The sequence below is a fragment of the Salmo salar genome, chromosome ssa13 (genome assembly GCF_905237065.1).
Source record: "Salmo salar chromosome ssa13, Ssal_v3.1, whole genome shotgun sequence".
NCBI classification, from domain to species: domain Eukaryota; kingdom Metazoa; phylum Chordata; class Actinopteri; order Salmoniformes; family Salmonidae; genus Salmo; species Salmo salar.
Window position 1 is genome coordinate 29,286,775 of NC_059454.1, and position 21,009 is coordinate 29,307,783.

Sequence of the window (21,009 nt, forward strand, 5' to 3'; positions counted from 1 at the left end):
TACACTATTGTGGAGAGATGTACTGCTTGGATTCTTTACCTACGATAGAAATAAGCTGAAACAATTTTATGTAATTAATTTCATTATTCGTTTGGCCAAATTTCATATTCACAAATGTAAATTTACAAACAAAACACCACATTTTATTACCTTACAAAAAGAAATGTAACTATATTTTAAGACAATTAAATACTCTACTAACAAAAAAGCTGTCAGAATTATAAGTGTATGTATGTCCCTTAAGGTCATTGTGTAATGTGATATTGTACCCCGAAGCCCAATTGTCCTTTGTATACTATTTATATATACTTGTGTTCCCACATGTACTTCCTGTATGGATTTACTGTTAATAAAAAAAAGATTATAATAATTATTAAAAAAATATATATATATATACCAAAAAAATTTAAAATAAAAATATTGGATTGACCTGTTTAGTTTGCTTCCAAGCGTTCCCATAAATCTCGCGATGTTGCGTCTCGGTTTAGAAACTCTGTGTTTAAAACGTCATTGTTCCATCCATATACGGGCCGGGTGTTGTGAATATAAAGTGAGATCAGAAAGAGAGAGGCAGTCTTTCTATGTAGCTGGCATCAACGCAGGTAGTGCAAAATAAAGTCAAAACACCTATCAGATATCGTACCGGTGTTTTGCAAGCATTAAAAGGACAGTTCCGCGAGACTCTGCTACACAGGAAAAACTAACTGCCGAAACCCGGGATCGAACCAGGGACCTTTAGATCTTCAGTCTAACGCTCTCCCAACTGAGCTATTTCGGCCACAATTCAAAAGACATACAACTGCGATCACCAAGTCCACATTTTGATATTTTACATTAACGTTACATTCCCACGGATTCTGGAAGAGTATACGTTATAAATGCCTCATGAGCTTAGTTCAACTGTCTTACCCCATCAGAACCCAGAATATAAGCTTGTTTTACTTAATTGTTTGTACACAATGTCATTGTAAACAAGCAGTGTAAAGCCTCAAAACATGGTTTATGTTGATGTCATGGCTCTGGCTATGAATTTTAGAGTGAATACATTTCTCCAGTCCCATGCATCAGCTTTTTACCAAAACAATGGAAGGGTTTTACCAAAACAGTGGAAGGGTCATCGCTCTGATATTTTTTGAATGGCAGAGTTCCCCTTAAACATCGAAAATAGGTTTGGTAATGTACCCAGGGACGCAACTTTGGTTTTAGAAGTGCGTGGCCATAATAAAAGAATACAAAATTATAACATATATTTTTTAGGGGGTAGATCAGCTTTAATATTGCAGATAGATTGAGTACACCACATCAGTCACCAGCTTTGTCAATAAGTACATCGATGATGTCTTCCCAAAAGTGACCGTATGTACATACCCCAACCAGAAGCCATGGATTACAGACAACATCTGCACCGGGCTAAAGGGTAGAGCTGCCACTTTCAAGGAGAGGGACTCTAACCCGGACGCTTATAAGAAATCCAGTAACGCCCTCCGACGAACCATCAAACAGGCAAAGTGTCAATACAGGACTAAGATTGAATCCTATTACACCGGCTCTGAGGCTCATCGGATGTGCCAGGTCTTGCAAACTATTATGGACTACAAAGGGAAGCCTGGCCGCAAGCTGCCCAGTGACACGAGCCTACCAGACAAGTTAAATTACTTCTATGCGCGCTTCAAGGCAAGCAACACTGAAGCATGCATGAGAGCACCAGCCGTTCGGGACTACAAATAGGCTCGCGATAACTCCTGATGAAGTTGGGTAGATGATATTCAGAGCTTAAATAGCCAAATTGATTAGTCACAGGAATCAGGACTAATAAAGCCAATGCAATGGCCTGTTTTACAAAAGGTGGGCCTACCACATGGATGGGCATTCATAAAATGTAATTTCAGGCAACACTGTGGGCTACACCTCAGTAAGCACGGACTGACGCCTTTTGGAGGTCTTTTTTTGGTGCAATTCCGGACCGGCCTTGATTTCCACAGCCATGGACATTGGTTTTTGGTCCGATTCGGAGCAGCCTTGATTTGGACCAAACATAGACATCTATAAATGACTTATTTTCTACTTTCATTGAGAACCAAAAATGAGCCTGATTTCAACATTCAGAAAATACATATTTTCAGCGTCTGTAAAATACGGATTTTCAAAATCTGGAAAATAAGTATTTTCAACTTTCGTTCAGAACCAAAAATGTACTTGATTTCAACATCCTGAAAATATGTGTTTTTTTTACACCCGGAAAAGATGCCTTTTCAACATTCTTGAAAATATGTATTTTTAACATACGGAAAATACCTTTTCACCTTTCATTTAGAACCTAAATTTAATCTAACTTCAACGTCTGGAAAAGACATATTTTAGACGTCTTTTCAACTTAATTTTGCTCACTGGGACTGTTCTATTTTTTTTTAAGTGCCGTAATTTTTTGGTTTTGCCTATGGCGGCAGAACGCTAAGGACCGGTCCTGGGTCTACTCATACAGAGGGGCGCTGTTTCGCTAACTCGGATGCTTTCTCCGGTGAGATACACTCATCCTCTTGCGAATTGAAGGAAAATTATGAAACATAGAGAGACGAAAGATAACATATTTTGGGGAGAAGCCTGGCTTCCCTTGGCCTCCATGAATACACACCACTGTAATTAAGGTCAATAATTTATTTATTTTTATTTCACCTTTATTTAAACAGGTAGGCCAGTTGAGAACAAGTTCTCATTTACAACTGCGACCTGGCCAAGATAAAGCAAAGCAGTGCGACAAAAACAACACAGAGTTACACATGGGATAAACAAACGTACAATCAATAACACAATAGAAAAACAAAAACAAATATGGGGATGGGCTAGGTAGTTGGTTGGATGGGCTATTTACAGATGGGCTGTGTACAGCTGCAGCGATCGGTAAGCTGCTCTGACAGCTGATGCTTAAAGTTACCGAGGGAGATATAAGTCTCCAACTTCAGTTATTTTTGCAATTTGTTCCAGTCATTGGCAGCAAAAGGAGGTGTTGGCTTTGGGGATGACCAGTGAAATATACCTACTGGAGCGAGTGCTACGGGTGGGTGTTGCTATGGTGACCAGTAAGCTGAGATAATGCGGAGCTATACCTAGCAAAGATTTGTAGATGACCTGGAACCAGTGGGTTTGCTGACGAATATCTAGCGAGGACCAGCCAACGAGAGCATACAGGTCGCAGTGGTGGGTAGTATATGGGGCTTTGGTGACAAAACGGATGGCACTGGGATAGACTGCATCCAATTTGCTGAGTAGAGTGTTGGAGGCTATTTTGTAAATGACATCGCCGAAGTCAAGGATCAGTAGGGTAGTCAGTTTTACGAGGGTATGTTTGGCAGCATGAGTGAAGGAGGCTTTATTGCGAAAAAGGAAGCCGATTCTAAATGTAACTTTGGATTGGAGATGCTTAATGTGAGTCTGGAAGGAGAGTTTACAGTCTAGCCAGACACCTAGGTATTTATAGTTGTCCACATATTCTAGGTCAGAACCGTCCAGAGTAGTGATGCTAGTCGGGCGGGAGGGTGCGGGCAGCGATCGGTTGAAGAGCATGCATTTCGTTTTACGAGCATTTAAGAGCAGTTGGAGGTCACGGAAGGACAGTTGTATGGCGTTGAAGCTCATTTGGAGGTTTGTTAACACAGTGTCCAAAGAATGGCCAGATGTATACAGAATGGTGTCGTCTGCGTAGAGGTGGATCAAAGAATCACCCGCAGCAAGAGCGACATCATTGATATATGCAGAGAAAAGAGTCGGCCCGAGAATTGAACCCTGTTGCACCCCCATAGAGACTGCCAGGGGTCTGGACAACAGGCCCTCCGATTTGACACACTGAACTCTATCTGAGAAGTAGTTAGTGAACCAGGCGAGGCAGTCATTAGAGAAACCAAGGCTGTTGAGTCTGCCGATAAGAATACGGTGATTGACAGATTTGAAAGCCTTGGCCAGGTTGATGAAGACGGCTGCACAGTACTGTCTTTTATCAATGGCGGTTATGATATTATTTAGGACCTTGAGCGTGGCTGAGGTGCACCCGTGACCAGCTCGGAAACCAGATTGCATAGCAGAGAAGGTACGGTGGGATTCGAAATGTTCGGTGATATGTTGGTTCACTTGGCTTTCAATGACGTTAGAAAGGCAGGGCAGGATGGATATAGGTCTGTAACAGTTTGGGTCTAGAGTGTCTCCCCCTTTCCAATCTTTGGGAATCTCAGACGATACGAAAGAGAGTTTGAACAGACTAGTAATAGGGGTTGCAACAATGGCGGCGGATAATGTTAGGAAGAGAGGGTCAAGATTGTCTAGCCCAGCTGATTTGTAGGGATCCAGATTTTGCAGCTCTTTCAGGACATCAGCCTTCTGGATTTGGGTGAAGGAGAAGCGGGGGGGGCTTGGGCCAGTTGCTGCGGGGGGGCACAGAGCTGTTGGCCGGGGTTGGGGTAGCCAGGTTGAAAGCATGGCCAACCGTAGAGAAATGCTTATTGAAATTCTCGATTATTGTGGATTTATCAGTGGTAACAGTGTTTCCTAGTCTCAGTGCAGTGGGCAGCTGGGAAGAGGTACTCTTATTCTCCATGGACTTTATGGTGTCCCAAAACTTTTTGGAATTAGTGCTGCAGGATGCAAATTTCTGTTTGAAAAAGCTAGCCTTTGCTTTCCTAACTGACTGTGTGTATTGGTTCCTGATTTCCCTGAAAAGTTGCATATCGCGGGGACTATTCGAAGCTAGTTCTGTACGCCATAGGGTGTTTTTGTGCTGTTCAAGGGCAGTCAAGTCTGGAGTGAACCAAGGGCTATATCTGTTCTTAGTTCTACATTTAAGATGGTGAGGAAAGCACTTTTAAAGAACAATCTTGCACCCTCTACTGACGAGATGAGGTCAATATCCTTCCAGGATACCCAGGCCAGGTCGATTAGAAAGGCCTGCTCGCAGAAGTGTTTCAGGGAGCATTTGACAGTGATGAGAGGTGGTCGTTTGACCACGGACCCATAACGGGTGCAGGCAATGAGGCAGTGATTTTCTGAGATCCTGGCTGAAAACAGCAGAGGTGTATTTAGAGGGCAAGCTGGTCAGGATGATATCTATGAGGGTGCCCATATTTTCAGATTTGGGGTTGTACCTGGTAGGTTCCTTGATAATTTGTGTGAGACTGAGGGCATCTATCTTAGATTGTAGGACGGTCGGGGTGTTAAGCATGTCCCAATTTAGGTCACTTAGCAGTACAAACTCTGATGATAGATGGGGGGAAATCAATTCACATATGGTGTCCAGGGCACAGCTGAGCTGAGGGGGGTCTATGACAAGCGGCAACAGTGAGGGACTTATTTCTGGAGAGATGGATCTTTAAAAGTAGAAGCACGAACTGGGCTTCAGGCATAGACCTGGATAGTATGACAGAACTCTGCAGGCTATCTCTACAGTAGATTGCAATTCCGCCCCCTTTAGCAGTTCTGTCTTGATGGAAAATGTAATTGGGGATGGAAATTCCAGAATTTTTGGTGGCATTCCTAAGCCAGGATTCAGACACGACTAGGACATCAGGGTTGACAGAGTGTGCTAAAGCAGTGAATAAAGCAAACTTAGGGAGGAGGCTTCTGATGTTAACATGCATGAACCCAAAGCTTTTACGGTTGCAGAAGTCAACAAATGAGAGTACCCGGGGACACACAGGGCCTGGGTTAACCTCTACATCACCAGAGGAACAGAGGAGGAGTAGAATGAGGGTACGGCTAAAGGCTATAAGAACTGGTCATCTAGTGCTTTGGGAACAGAGAATAAAAGGAGCAGATTTCTGTGTGGTAAGGTAGATTCAAGGCATAGTGTACAGACAAGGGTATGGTAGGGTGCGAGTACAGTGGGGGTAAACCTAGGCATTGAGTGACGATGAGAGAGGTTGCACCTCTGGAGGCGCCAGTTAAGCTAAGTGCGGTCTCTACATGTGTGGGGGGTTGGACAAGGGGGCTATGTTGAGCAGGACTAGTGGTTCCGCAGTAACTGCCCTAAACAAGGCATATTGACATTAGAGAAAGGCATAAAGCAATCACAGGTGTTGATTGGGAGAGCTAAGACAACAACTGGTAAGACAACAACGGGTAAACAGCTAGGACAACAACAACAACGGGTAAATGAATGGGCAGAGAGGGTCAGTTAGCTACACACAGGGCCTGAGTTCGAGGCTGGGGCCGACAGCTAAACAAAATGAAGTACCGTGTTAATGAACAGTCCAGCAGGCATCAGCTGTGTAGCCGAGTGATCATATGGTCCAATGAGCAGCAATAGATGAAACAGGGAGCCGTTCGGTAGCAGATTACTACGATAGGCGAGCGGGAGACACAGTGTTCAGGAAGCTAGCAGGCCGGGTCTAGCAGAAGGATCATCACCAACATCTGTTATGCAGAGGCCGGTTGAGAGCACATCAGCCGAATTAAGCCAGCAGACCAGCAGACCAGTCGTGATGGATCGGCGCGGCTCTGTGTCGACAAAGGTTCCAGGCCAATTGGCAAGAGAGGTATTGTAGGTGGTGTACTTCGTTTGCTAGCCGGGAGATGGGCCTAGCTCGAGGCTAACTGGTGCATGCTTCTGGACAAGGGTGTTAGCCCCAATAGCCACTTGGTAGCAACTAGCTAGCTGCGAAGGTCCGGTGTAATTAGTAAGGAACTCCTCTCACATGAGTGTTTAGGTTTTAATTGAAAAGCCCTACGTGGAATGAGTATGACACGCCTGCCTTAAAGGTTAACTCTCAACCCCAATTTCAGCCTTTGCCTAACCCCTTCAAATTTGCAAAAAATCCATTCTGGGCTGCGTTCAGTAAGCTTTTACGTTCTAGAATCTTCAATTGAACGGAAACGGTGCTGTACTGAACGACCAGTTGAAAAACGGGAAGGGGTTGGGTTGTGGATTGTCAGCATGGCTACTGCCCTTTAAATACGTCACTCATTGCTTCAAGCCACACCTCGCCACCCCCACCAAACAGGAGCAAATGTACCTCAATGTCTTCAAGCACATACAAGAACGATTTTGGGAAACGTGTCGTTCAGTACAAACTGTTCCACAACGTAGCAAACATTCAAGCAAACTGATCACACCTCAGGTGAGAAGTTGTGGGTAGGGGGAATTGCTCATAAATATTTATAAATTAACGTAGTTGTACCTGATCCCAACATTTTATCATTAAAGCATTCTTACCAGAAGTCCACTGGCATGCTCTGATAATAAAATAACCTTTATCTCACAGTGGTAAAGCTCAGAGTTTCTGACATCTATTGCCACTTGCGGTATAAGTTTGAATCCCCCATGGGGTGCAAGAAAAAAAGTGTGCTCACATTTAGGATGAAAAGTGCAATCATCACCTTGAAAATTAAAATTAGTGGCTCAATTCAATCCACCACGCGTTGCAGTATTTACGAAGTAGCTCTTTTTCCAATGGTCAAATTAACTCAGATTGGTTTTGGGTAGTGTATAAAACCTCCAACTACTACCAGGGCAACCCCTCTCACAGGTATACTTTCATTTTTCAGAATTAGAAGTGTGTGGGCATGGGATGAATATTGTAAATAAAGTATTTAGAAAAAATATATCTTCCCCATGTGGGATTAGTACTCACAACTAAATATTTTTAGAACTAACCCAAGATAGACCACAGCCTGTAATTTCCAATGGGAGCAAATGAATAATTGTGGGCAGAACAAGCAAGGAGGTGGGCAGAACCAAGCATGATCCTATTGGCGCATTCTAGCATGTATTTGCATACAGTGCATTCGGAAAGTATTCAAACCCAGTGACTTTTTCCACATTTTGTTACGTTACAGCCTTATTCTAAAATGGATTAAATAAAACATGTTCCTCATCAATCTACACATGTCACGGATCCCTCCGGAACTTTCATTACGCACACCTGGCCCCTATTCCCAGTGATTAGTAATTGTATAAGTGTGTCCTTGGTTTACCATTGTCCTGTCGATTATTGTTACTATGTCCGTTGGTTCGTGTGAGTACCTGTGCTGTGTGTTTTGGCATTTGTGCCCTTGTGGATTTCACAGATGATTACGGCATTGTGCGCTTGTGTTATTTATTCGAGGTACTCCTCGCTTTTGTTTGGGTTTCAACCCTGTGTTTTGTATAGTGTTTGTTTGGTCTTCGTCCCCGTGACTTTACACAGCACGCCGTAATTTGGGTGGAATAAAAAAACCTATTGCGCATTCCTGCGCCTGTCTCCCGACCCTCATACCAATGTGACAACACACAATATCCCATCATGACAAAGCAAAATAAGTTTTTTAGAAATGTTTGAAATGTATTACAAATAAAAAACAGAAATACCTTATTTACATAAGTATTCAGAAGGCCAGCATCCCGGAGTCACTGTTGACGTTGAGACTGGTGTTTTGCGGGTACTATGTACTATTTAATGAAGCTGCCAGTTGAGGACTTGTGAGCCGTCTATTTCTCAAACTAGACACTCTAATGTACTTGTCCTCTTGCTCAGTTGTGCACCGGGGCCTCCCACTCCTCTTGCTATTTTGGTTAGGCCAGTTTGCGCTGTACTGTGAAGGGAGTAGTACACAGCGTTGTACGAGATCTTCAGTTTCTTGGCAATTTCTCGCATGGAATAGCCTTCATTTCTCAGAACAAGAATTGACTGACGAGTTTCAGAAGAAAGTTATTTGTTTCTAGTCATTTTGAGCCTGTAATCGAACCCACAAATGTTGATGCTCTAGATACTCAACTAGTCTACAGAAGACCAGTTTTATTGCTTCTTTAAATCGGAACAACAATTTTCAGCTGTGCTAATATAATTGCAAAAGGGTTTTCAAATGATCAATTATCCTTTTAAAATTATAAACTTGGATTAGCTAACACAACGTGCCATTGGAACACAGGAGTGATGGTTGCTGATAATGGGCCTCTGTACGCTTATGTAGATATTCCATTAAAAAAAATCTGCCGTTTCCAGCGACAGTAGGCATAGACAACATTAACAATGTCTACACTGTATTTCTGATCAATTTTATGTTATTTAATGGACTAAAAATGTGCTTTTCTTTCAAAAACAAGGACATTTCTAAGTGACCCCAAACTTTTATACGATAGTGTAGGTCCTGGATGGCAGGAAGCTTGGGGCCAGTGATGTTCTGGGCCGTACACACTACCCTCTGTAGCGCCTTACGATCAGATGCCGAGCAGTTGCCATACTAGGCGGTGATGCAACCGATCAGGATGCTCCCGATGGTGCAGCTGTAGGACTTTGAGGATCTGGGGACCCATGCCAAATCTTTTCAGTCTCCTGAGGGGGAAAAGGTTTTCTTGAGGCCTCTTCATGACTGTCTTGGTGTTTTTGGACCATGATAGTTAATTGGTGATGTGGACAACAAGGAACTTGAAACTCAACCCGCTCCACGACAGCCCCATCGATATTAATGGGGGCCTGTTCGGCCCACCTTTTCCTGTGGTCCACGATCTGCTCCTTTGTCTTGCTCACATTAAGGGCACCACACAATTTGTTATGCATTAATGACGTTTTCAATAATCACTACAGTTAATGCAATGCTGCATTTGAAATTAAAAGACTTCATAGACTAAAGCAATTCCATGAAAGGAAGTGAACAATGTTTTTTATTTCTTTAGGAAATTACATTATTATGAAAAGTGTAGTCATAATAAATTACTTTGTGTTACTACTGGTTCATGAAGGCTGCATAGACATATGTGACCAAAGGCAGTGAAATCACATGGCTAGACAATTCAATGTGTCATTTTCTAAGTTGACAATCCTCATTCCCCTTCAGGCTTGTGTTTTGATCAAAAGACTCTGAAAAAAGTCAGACATTTAGAGATAGCATTAGAGCTGACCAAAGTCCATTTAAAATTGATTTTGCAACTGTGAAATCAATGTTAACGATAAGGTATTACCTATGTGTCACATAGAGGAACCTTTATACAAGCCCGAGTCTCTTTTGTGTCCTTCAACTGTGTGCAGTTCGCATCTGGCTTCCCTTCAAAATATGCTTTAGCCTTAATAGGATACCCTATTGCCTCCCTGGCATGGAAACAAATAGCAAATAAGGTTAGATTCACCCAATTTACACCTGACACACCAAACAATAGCAGAGTGCAGAGATTTCACACCGCACCAGATAATATTGAACGTGCCACTGAGCCCAAGCAATGCCTAAATCGCATGTAGCCTACTTATTGAGAGGCATAGGAGTAGATACACACAAATTACTTGGTTAATCAGTGTGTAATAATAGTATACTATACAGTCTCCTTACGGGTATTCTGAGAGATTAGGTATGCACTTGCGTTCTCTGGTCTTTTTGGCTCCTTCTCCACAGGGGGGCTCACAATGACTCCACTCACTCCATTCACTCCACTTACCATCAACTAAACACAAGTGAAGCATTATGTGAGGAACATAACTTCTTAGCCTACTGGTTATGAAATCTGATTTGTATTATTCAACTATCACTGAAAAAATATGCAACACTTGGACTGAATTAAAGTTGAAAGAGGCATCAAAACAAAAACAGTTCAATCAATGGAAGAAAAAAAAAATTGAACTCACAGTAGCAATATTTAATGTCAAAGCAGGGCCTGTAGTCTGTGATCTTTCCTTCACACGTCAACCCACCAAAATCTGTGTGTTCACACCATCTTTGGCGTCTTTGCTGTCCACCAATTTTTCGACAGTTAATTTTTCCTCTATTAGATTTACATTCTTCCCATGTCCCCCACTGCGACCACTGACCATCCACTGTGGAACAAAGAAATAACTATTATCCCCATGGGAAGTCTTTCAGTTCTTAGGAGGACTTGAAGGATACAATGATTTCACTACTGAATATCATATACAGTGTTACGAAACCAACTAGCTAGCCTACAGATGTTGATACACTCGCTATGTCTAGGGGTCCTAGGCCTAGCTAAATGGTCTGTAACCTGATTTAATCTGTGCATTTATGTGAAAAGGCAAAGTATGCGGAGAGTGTTGTATGCATGTGCCCCCAGGGGACAGCAACCTTAACTCGGTCCAGAGCCAGCACCGTCTTGAACCCCTGGTTGGCCAGCCCAACGGGATTATCATTTGTTCAGTTCATAGTGATGATTTTTTTTTTTTCCAAAATGGAAAGAACAAAAATACAAAACTAAAGAGGTAATGCAAAACATACACTGGTAAGCCGTACCTGTGTGCTTATCAAGGCCTCGCACAATACTTGAACCCGGTTACTGCTGCCACCTAGAAATGTGGTGTGGAAGGGTGCTGTCTATCTTTTGCTAACACTAAACTACACCCCATATCATAACAACAGTAATAGTATTACTGTTAAAGTATATAATATTATAATTACAGTGACTAAAATATAAACATCTGACCTCAGTTGTGTGAAAGCTATAATCCTCTCAAGAGAGGCTAAGTTTGATCAAATGACTCATCCACTAAAAACAACATTTGCTCAGAGGTTAATAACTGATGAAATGGGCAGAGGGAATGGGTTATTCTCTGGCTGTCAGTATTTTACCTGGGCAATGGTTTTTGGTATTGCAGATTTTTGTGTCTTTATTAGATCCAGAGCAGGGCAGACCTCCATGTTTAGCGGCTGGGTTGTCACACTGTCTGAGCATTTCATTAACCCCCACCCCACAGGTAACGGAGCAGGAGCTGGGGGGGCCCCACGGCCCCCAGTTACCATTCACTGTTGAGGATAAAGAGGGAGGTTTGTTTTACATACACTATGAGTACATGTTATTGCTACATTCTGTGTATGAATACAAGCAATAGCTTTAGGATATCAGTCAGAACCTCAGAGGAAAATGTGATTGCTTTGCCATGCCATTTACCAGGACATGAAGGAAGCTCATCACAGGTCCTAGTTTCGCTCCCTAACCCAGGGCATTCATCACCAGGGGGCACTGAGGACGGTGGTGGATTGGAGCATGATCTGCAGCGCCGCTGTGTAGGTCTGGGTAAATCCTCCCTTGCACAAGTGCCTGAGCATGGCTGCCAACTCTCCCAGTTTGACCAACCACCATGGGCTACAGTTGAAATAGGAGGTGAGTGGTGAAAATATGTCAAACTTGTATCATGTATGGAGATGGTTATTGCATTATGTGAAGGAATAGAGTGTGTCTAAATCATAATGATCTTTACTTGGACAGACGCGATCAACCACACAGTGTTCCTCCTCTTCACTTGGACCTTCGCAGCTGCTTCCACATGTAGGTGGTGGTTCGGTGCATGTCCTCACTCTTTTTCTCATGCCCTTCTCACAAGTTGCAGAGCAGGGCTGCCACTCACCCCACTTGCTCCATTGTCCATGTTCTGAACAATTTTCAGCAAGATCATCAAAAGAGGCACGAAATACCTTGACTTCAGATATTATTGAATTTATGTTCCCTGACTGTTAGAAAGGGTCTGTACCTGGACAACAGTCTGGCTCAATGCAGACTTTGGTCTCTAACGTTAGTTTCTGAAGCTCTTTAAGGCGACTCTTCGGAGTACATGTTCCCTGTCCCTGGCATTCTCGTCGTCTCTGCGAAACTCCCTCCTTACAGGGGGCAGAGCAGCGGCCCCAAGTAGTCCATTCAGACCACGAAGCTGGGCTATAGGTGACATAAAACACACCATATCACATCCTGCACTGGGACATTGGATGTCCAAATCTGAAACCAATTGAGACTCACCCACAAAACTTGCATTTTCTATCTGCTCCAATGTAGCCATAGTGAGGGTTAAGACAACAGTCTTCAATTGTCACTTCTCCCAGGAGATCGCCACAATCCCCATTATCAAACCTGCTGTAACATTTCACCTCTTGTGATACTGGAAACATATAGATTGTTCTAGTCACTGCTTCAATCATTTTTTTCTAGCATTTTACCATATTATTAAAAAGTAACGTGATGTGTCTAGCATAATAGTGAAGTGTTGTGTTCACAAATCAATATACTAAATATCACATTTAGTTTACTGTTGTTATGAGGTTCAAAATAAATATTTATTTTTAAACAACAATAATAAAGTCACTAACCTGATTCCCTGAAGGTGATCAGCAAAACCAATGAAGTCCACATCACCTGGACCATTTCTCTGTCGGTCTATGCCTAGTACTTCTTACTCTAGCTCTCTGTCCACTCTCACTAGCAGGCTTCTCCAGAGATACTGTATATAATGATGAGATGGTATTGTCCCAGCCCTAACAATGGGAGTCGTCCCAAAGGAAGGCAGGTGATCTGCTCTGCTTATCAGTCTCTCTATGATTGGTCTACTTATTGCTGTATTCTCGCGGGAGTGGGCCCTCCCACTTCACCTCTTCCTCTCTGGTTTATGTTTCACTTTATTGGAATTTGGAAACAAATAGGAAAGGCATGCATCCTATTCCCGTAAGGTTAATAAACTCATACCGCCCCCTGACCATCTTGACCTTTTTTGCAGCATTGTTACGCAAATGTTGCACAAAATGCCAAATGCACTAGCTAGCTATGTTTAAGAATCCACTCAAATCTAACTGACTGTAGCTCAGGACATGCATATTCTTGATAACGTTTGAAAGGAAACCCTTTGAAGTTTGTGGAAATGTGAAATGAATGTAGGAGAATCTAACACATTAGATCTGGTAAAAGATAATACAAAGAAAAAAACGCGTTTTTTTTTGTACAATCCTCTTTGAAATGCAAGAGAAAGGCCATAATGTATTATTCCAGCCCAGGCGCAATTTAGATTTTGGCCACTAGATGACAGCAGTGCATGTGCAAAGTGCTAGAAAGGCAAGGGTGCTCGTTTTTTCCCGTATTTTTTAAATTCTTTGAAATCTTGAATTTGATTCAATATTTGCTCAACAAACATTGCACCTCATAAGAAATATATTTTCGCAACTAACTGCCTTATCTCATTATTTCCAGTAGGCTGTGCTCGTGGTAGGTGACATCCACTGACAGCAGACACACCCCGCCCAGTAGGCGGCGATCAATAACCTCTCTTGAAATGATCTGCTTCTGTCCCACAAGCTGAAGAAAAGATCAAACAATTCCGGTGCCTGGTCGACACAATAGTGTTGCCCTGTCAAAATGCTCGCCCGGTTGTCACGGTTTGGGCCTGCCTTGACCCGTTTTCGCACAAATCCGGCGTTTGGGGCTCGGTTCGTATCGCAATCTCCACCCTCTGGTGCTGCTGGTTCGGCCACTGTGTCGGATTTGCAGCCCTCACGTGCCAAGGAAAGTCATGGACACGCAGAGGTCAGCGCGTTCGAGAAAGTGAGTTGGTTCTGAATCGAAACGGAAATACCTTACTCTAGCTTTGACAGCTCATATCTGGTATTATTTACAATATTTCACATTCAATGTAGTTTGACATAACGATACACATTCCTTCAGTCAAACATAGTGCCTAAATACTTTACTATCTGCACTCAGGTGTAGCAAATACTAGCTAGCTAACAATCCAGTGTAGCATGAAACCATAATAACAATCTATCTCAAATCTCTACAGAATCGAGATTATCATGGGTTCTCTCAGGATCCTGTCGTTGACGAGTGGAACATGAGGATGGCCTTCTTCTTTGGCATCTCTATGGCTATTGTGGTTGGAGGTACCTTCATCCACTATTTACCAGACCATGGGTATGTTTAAGCACAATGCACATCCCTCTTTGTTACTTTGTGGTTTGATCTTCATCACTTGCTGGAGCAGGTGCACAATGAGTAAGTGACAACTGAAAAGCCGAGCTACAGTAAAAATATAACACTGCTAGGAGGACCCCACAAAAAACGAGCTAGATGAATGCAACCAAACTACACTGATGAATGCTTTGAAACAGATATTTTCAGTTAAAGGGACATTCCAAAATTGCTCTACTTCATATTCATCATCACCACCACCACCACATAAACATGTGAAAATTGTACGTTTCTATGTTTTGTAGTAAAAAAAGAGAGGAAGCTAAGTCTAGGGACTTTTTTTTAAGTGTCAGCTTCATATTCATCATCTCCAGCACAACCTCAACATATGTGAAAACTGCACATTTCTATGTTTTGTAGTCATCAACCAATTAGTATGCAATGCACACTGATGTTACTACAAAACATAGAAATGTGCAGTTTTCACATATAGTTGAAGTCGGAAGTTTACATACACTTACAGTGGGGGAAAAAAGTATTTGATCCCCTGCTGATTTTGTACGTTTGCCCACTTACAAAGAAATTATCAGTCTATAATTTTAATGGTAGGTTTATTTGAACAGTGAGAGACAGAATAACAACAAAAAAATCCAGAAAAACGCATGTCAAAAATGTTAGGAAATTATTTGCATTTTAATGAGGGAAATAAGTATTTGACCCCTCAGCAAAACATGACTTAGTACTTGGTGGCAAAACCCTTGTTGGCAATCAGAGGTCAGACGTTTCTTGTAGTTGGCCACCAGGTTTGCACACATCTCAGGAGGGATTTTGTCCCACTCCTCTTTGCAGATCTTCTCCAAGTCATTAAGGTTTCGAGGCTGACGTTTGGCAACTCGAACCTTCTGCTCCCTCCACAGATTTTCTATGGGATTAAGGTCTGGAGACTGGCTAGGCCACTCCAGAACCTTAATGTGCTTCTTCTTGAGCAACTCCTTTGTTGCCTTGGCTGTTGGTTTTGGGTCATTGTCATGCTGGAATACCCATCCACGACCCATTTTCAATGCCCTGGCTGAGGGAAGGATGTTCTCACCCAAGATTTGACTGTACATGGCCCCGTCCATCGTCCCTTTGATGCGGTGAAGTTGTCCTGTTCCCTTAGCAGAAAAACACCCCTAAAGCCTAATGTTTCCACCTCCATGTTTGACGGTGGAGATGGTGTTCTTGGGGTCATAGGCAGCATTCCTCCTCCTCCAAACCCGGCGAGTTGAGTTGATGCCAAAGAGCTCCATTTTGGTCTCATCTGACCACAACACTTTCACCAGTTGTCCTTTGAATCATTCAGATGTTCATTGGCAAACTTCAGACGGGCATGTATATGTATTCTTGAGCAGGGGCACCTTGCGGGCGCTGCAGGATTTCAGTCCTTCACGGCATAGTGTGTTACCAATTGTTTTCTTGGTGACTATGGTCCCAACTGCCTTGAGATCATTGACAAGATCCTCCCGTGTAGTTCTGGGCTGATTCCTCACCGTTCTCATGATCATTGCAATCCCACGAGGTGAGATCTTGCATGGAGCCCCAGGCAGAGGGACATTGACAGTTCTTTTGTGTTTCTTCCATTTGCGAATTATCGCACCAAATGTAGTCACCTTCTCACCAAGCTGCTCGGCGATGGTCTTGTAGCCCATTCCAGCCTTGTGTAGGTCTACAATCTTGTTCCTGACATCCTTGGAGAGCTCTTTGGTCTTGGCCATGGTGGAGAGTTTGGAATGTGATTGATTGCTTTTGTGGACAGGTGTCTTTTTTACAGGTAACAAGCTGCGGTTAGGAGCACTCCCTTTAAGAGTGTGCTCCTAACCTCAGCTCGTTACCTGTATAAAAGACACCTGGGAGGTAGAAATCTTTCTGATTGAGAGGGGGTCAAATACTTATTTCTCTCATTAAAATGCAAATCAATTTATAACATTTTTGACATGCGTTTTTCTGGATATTTTTGTTGTTATTCTGTCTCACTGTTCAAATAAACCTACCATTAAAATTATAGACTGATCCTTTCTTTATCAGTGGGCAAACATACAAAATCAGCAAGGGATCAAATACTTTTTTCCCCCACTGTATGTTGGAGTCATTAAAACACATTTTTTCAACCACTCCACAAATTTCTTGTTCACAAACTATAGTTTTGGCAAGTCGGTTAGGACATCTACTTTGTGCATGAGAAAAGTAATTTTTCCAACAATTGTTTACAGACAGATTATTTCACTGTATCACAATTCCAGTGGGTCAGAAGTTTACATACACTAGTTGACTGGGCCTTTAAACAGCTTGGAAAATTCCAGAAAGTGATGTCATTGCTTTAGAAGCTTCTGATAGGCTAATTGACATCATTTCAGTCAATTGGAGGTTTACCTGTGGATGTATTTCAAGGCCTACCTTCAAACTCGGTGCTTCTTTGCTTGACATCATGGAAATCAGCCAAGACCTCAGGAAAAAAATGTGTAGACCTCCACAAGTCTGGTTCATCCTTGGGAGCAATTTCCAAACGCCTGAAGGTACCACGTTCATCTGTACAAACAATAGTACACAAGTATAAACACCATGGGACCACGCAGCCGTCATACCGCTCAGGAAGGAGACACGTTCTGTCTCGAGATGAACATACTTTGGTGCGAAAAGTACAAATCAATCCCAGAACAACAACAAAGGACCTTGTGAAGATGCTGGAGGAAACAGGTACAAAAGTATCTATATCCACAGTAAAACGAGTCCTATATCGACATGACCTGAAAGGCCGCTCAGCAAGGAAGAAGCCACTGCTCCAAAACCGCCATAAAAAAGCCAGACTACGGTTTGCAACTGCACATGGAGACAAAGATCATACTTTTTGGAGAAATGTCCTCTCGTATGATGAAACAAAAATATAACTGTTTGGCCATAATGACCATTGATATGTTTGGAGGAAAAAGGGGGAGGCTTGCAAGCCTAAGAACACCATCCCAACTGTGAAGCACGGGGGTGGCAGCATCATGTTGTGAGGGTGCTTTGCTGCACTTCACAAAATAGATGGCATCATCAGAGAGGAAAATTATGTGGATATATTGAAGCAACATCTCAAGACATCAGTCATGAAGTTAAAGCTTGGTTGCAAATGAGTCTTCCAAATGGACAATGACACCAAGCATACTTCCAAAATTGTGGCAAAATGGCTTAAGGACAACAAAGTCATATTATTGGAGTGGCCATCACAAAGCCCTGACCTCAATCCTATAAAAAATGTGTTGGCAGAACTGAAAAAGCGTGTGCGAGAAAGGAGGCCTACAAACCTGACTCAGTTACACCAGCTCTTTCAGGAAGAATGGGCCAAAATTCACCCAACTTATTGTTGGAAGCTTGTGGAAGGCTACCTGAAATGTTTGACCCAAGTTAAACAATTTAATGGCAATGCTACCAAATACTAATAAATTGTATGTAAACTTCTGACCCACTGGGAATATGATGAAAGAAGTAAAAGCTGAAATAAATCTGTCTCTCTACTATTATTCTGACATTTCACATTCTTAAAATAAAGTGGTGATCCTATCTGACCTAAGACAGGGATTTTTTTTTTAGGATTTAATGTCAGGAATTGTGAAAAACTGAGATTAAATGTATTTGGCTAAGGTGTATGTAAACTTCTGACTTCAACTGTATGTTGATGTCGGGGTGGTGCTGGAGATGAATATGAAGCTGACACTTAAAAAAAAGCCCTTTCCCGATGTGAGGAGACTTACCATACGACAGTTGGCGACGTGCACAGAGGCCCAGCTTTATGCAAATCATCAGATGTCGCTGCGCGATACCCAGTTGGGAGGAGTGTGGGGGGGATTCTTACAAGATAGCTTTGACACATGTTGTTTGGAAGAAATGGGCCGATCTAGGCAATGCGCTTTTATTTTTGTACACTGAACAAAATTAAAGCGCGATGTACCACTCCACAAGCGCGATGTACCACTAGGTTTACTGAGTTACAGTTCATCTAAGGAAATCAGTTAATTGAAATGAATTAGGCCCTAATCTATGCACTTCACATAACTGGGAATACAGATATGCATCTGTTGGTCACCTTTTTAAAAAAATTTTTTTTTAAAGGAATCAGTTGGAGAGAACCAGTTGGCATCTGGTGTAACCACCATTTGCCTCATGCAGCGCAACACATCTCCTTTGCATAGAGTTGATCAGGTTGTTGATTGTGGCCTGTGGAATGTTGTCCCACTCCTCTTCAATGTCTGTGTGAAGTTGCTAGATATTGGTGGGAACTGGAACACACTGTCGTACACATCGATCCAGAGCTTCCCGAACATGCTCAATGGGTGACATGTCTGGTGAGTATGCAGGCCATGGAAGAACTGGAACATTTTCTGCTTCCAGGAATTGTGTGCAGATCTTAGAGACATGGGTCAGTGCATTATCATGCTGAAACATGAGGTGATTGCGGCAGATGAATAGCACGACAATGGGCCAGGATCTCGTCACGGTATCTCTGTGGATTCAAATTGCCATCGATAAAATGCAATTGTGTTCATTGTCCGTAGGTTATGCCTAACCATACCATAACCCCACCGCCACCATGGGGCACTCTTTACAACGTTGACATCAGCAAACCACTCACCCACACGATGCCATATACTCGGTCTGCCATCTACCCAGTACAGTTGAAACTGGGATTCATCCATGAAGAGCACACTTCTCCACTGTGCCAGTGGCCATTGAAGGTGAGCATTTGCCCACTGAAATCTGTTACGACTCTGAACTGCCGTCAGGTCAAGACCCTGGTGAGGACGACGAGCACACAGATGGGCTTCCCTGAGACGGTTTCTAACAGTTTGTGCAGAAATTTGGTTGTGCAAACACAGTTTCATCAGCTGTCCAGGTGACTGGTCTCAGATGATCTCGCAGGTGAAGAAGCCAAATGTGGAGGTCCTGGGCTGGCGTGATTACGTGTTCTGCGTTTGTGAGGCCGGTTGGACATACTGCCAAATTCTTTAAAACAACGGAGATGGCTTATGGTAAAGAAATTAATATTGAATTATCTGGCAATAGCTCTGGTGGACGTTCCTGCAGTCAGCATGCAAATTGCACGCTCCCTCAGAACTTGAGACATCTGTGGCATTGTGTTGTGTGACAACTGCACATTTGTCCTTTTGTCCCCAGCACAAGGTGCACCTGTGTAATGATCATGCTGTTTATTCAGCTTCTTGATACGCTAACCTGTCAGGTGGATGTATTATCTTGCCAAAGGAGAAATGCTCACTAAAAGTGAACAAATGTGCACAATTTGATTGAAATATGCACTAAAAGCTTATGTACAACTTTTGGGTTATTTTATTTCAGCTCATGAAACGTGGGACCAACACTTCACATGTTGCATTTTATATTTTTTTCAGTGTAGTATCCAGTTGATGTGGGGTAACGGAGCATACTGCTCATAGCACAAATTCACATTTTCTTTTGGGGAAAGTATTTTTGAATAATAGGGTTTCAGATTGACATTTTAGTCATTTAGCAGATGCTCTTACAGTAGTGAGTGCATTCATTTTTTTTCGTACTGCTCCCCCGTGGGAATCAAACCCAAAACTCTGGCGTCGCAAGCACCATGCGGTACTAATGGAGCTACATAGGACAATAAGCTGTATTACAATGGACTGATGGAACTTTGGATAGTAGACCAATCAATTCCACAAGTCAATGCTGCGTTCCTGGACTCCAAAAAATGACAACGGTGCATATAGATGTCGGAATTCAGATATGACGTCTTAGTGCTTAAAACAATCTACTGAGTTTTTAAAACAATGGCTCGCAACATGGTTCAATGCACTGATAAATCAGCACTGTCTACTTTTTCATTTTTTCAAATTGATGGAATCTTGGAGCTAAAATGGGGATCATGTATACTGTGCTAATGGCATTCATTTTTTTGTGTATAATGGAGAGCAATGTGCACTACGGCGAACTTAGCCAACAATGCATTTGTGGTACATGCATGGGGGCCAAAATGTTAATGCACCTCTGTTGTTACTGTTTGGTTGTATCCATCTATGCACCTCTAAACAAGCATCCAAGACAAACACCTATGTGCTATATTGAATTGATCATCACAAACACTATTTGACCTGTCTTTTTCTCACCAGTATGAGGCAGTGGGCCAGGAGGGAAGCAGAAAGGTTGATCACACAGAGGGAGGCTGCAGGTCTTCCTCTTATGGAGGAGAACTACTATGACCCAAGCAAGATTGTGCTACCAGGAGCCGGAGAGGAGTAGGATGTACTATAAGGAGCTGTTCACTGATAATGTTTATTTCTGACTGTTTTTCTTGTCAGTAAAATGTAATAAATGTCTACCACACCATT

The 21,009-nt window shown here is 42.6% G+C and overlaps 2 protein-coding genes and 1 non-coding gene across 3 annotated transcripts; 1 reads left to right on the plus strand and 2 right to left on the minus strand.

Moving 5' to 3' along the window:
* Positions 1-705: 705 nt before the first annotated feature.
* trnaf-gaa (transfer RNA phenylalanine (anticodon GAA)) lies at positions 706-778 on the minus strand. Its single transcript has one exon. It is a non-coding gene; the product is annotated as a tRNA-Phe (tRNA).
* Positions 779-9,594: 8,816 nt separating this feature from the next.
* On the minus strand, positions 9,595-13,341 carry LOC106566833 (properdin). The gene is made up of 10 exons (XM_014135288.2): positions 13,039-13,341; positions 12,692-12,830; positions 12,429-12,610; positions 12,159-12,329; positions 11,849-12,043; positions 11,530-11,703; positions 10,575-10,763; positions 10,282-10,393; positions 9,920-10,046; positions 9,595-9,818 (listed from the first exon to the last, which is right to left on the minus strand). Exons 1-9 carry the CDS (start codon positions 13,091-13,093, stop codon positions 9,920-9,922), a joined length of 1,344 nt encoding a protein of 447 aa, XP_013990763.1. The 5' UTR covers positions 13,094-13,341; the 3' UTR covers positions 9,595-9,818.
* A 613-nt stretch (positions 13,342-13,954) lies between these two features.
* On the plus strand, positions 13,955-21,009 carry LOC106566834 (NADH dehydrogenase [ubiquinone] 1 beta subcomplex subunit 11, mitochondrial). The gene is made up of 3 exons (XM_014135289.2): positions 13,955-14,260; positions 14,496-14,626; positions 20,791-21,009. The coding sequence occupies exons 1-3, from the start codon at positions 14,075-14,077 to the stop codon at positions 20,918-20,920; spliced, it is 447 nt and encodes a 148-aa protein (XP_013990764.1). The 5' UTR covers positions 13,955-14,074; the 3' UTR covers positions 20,921-21,009.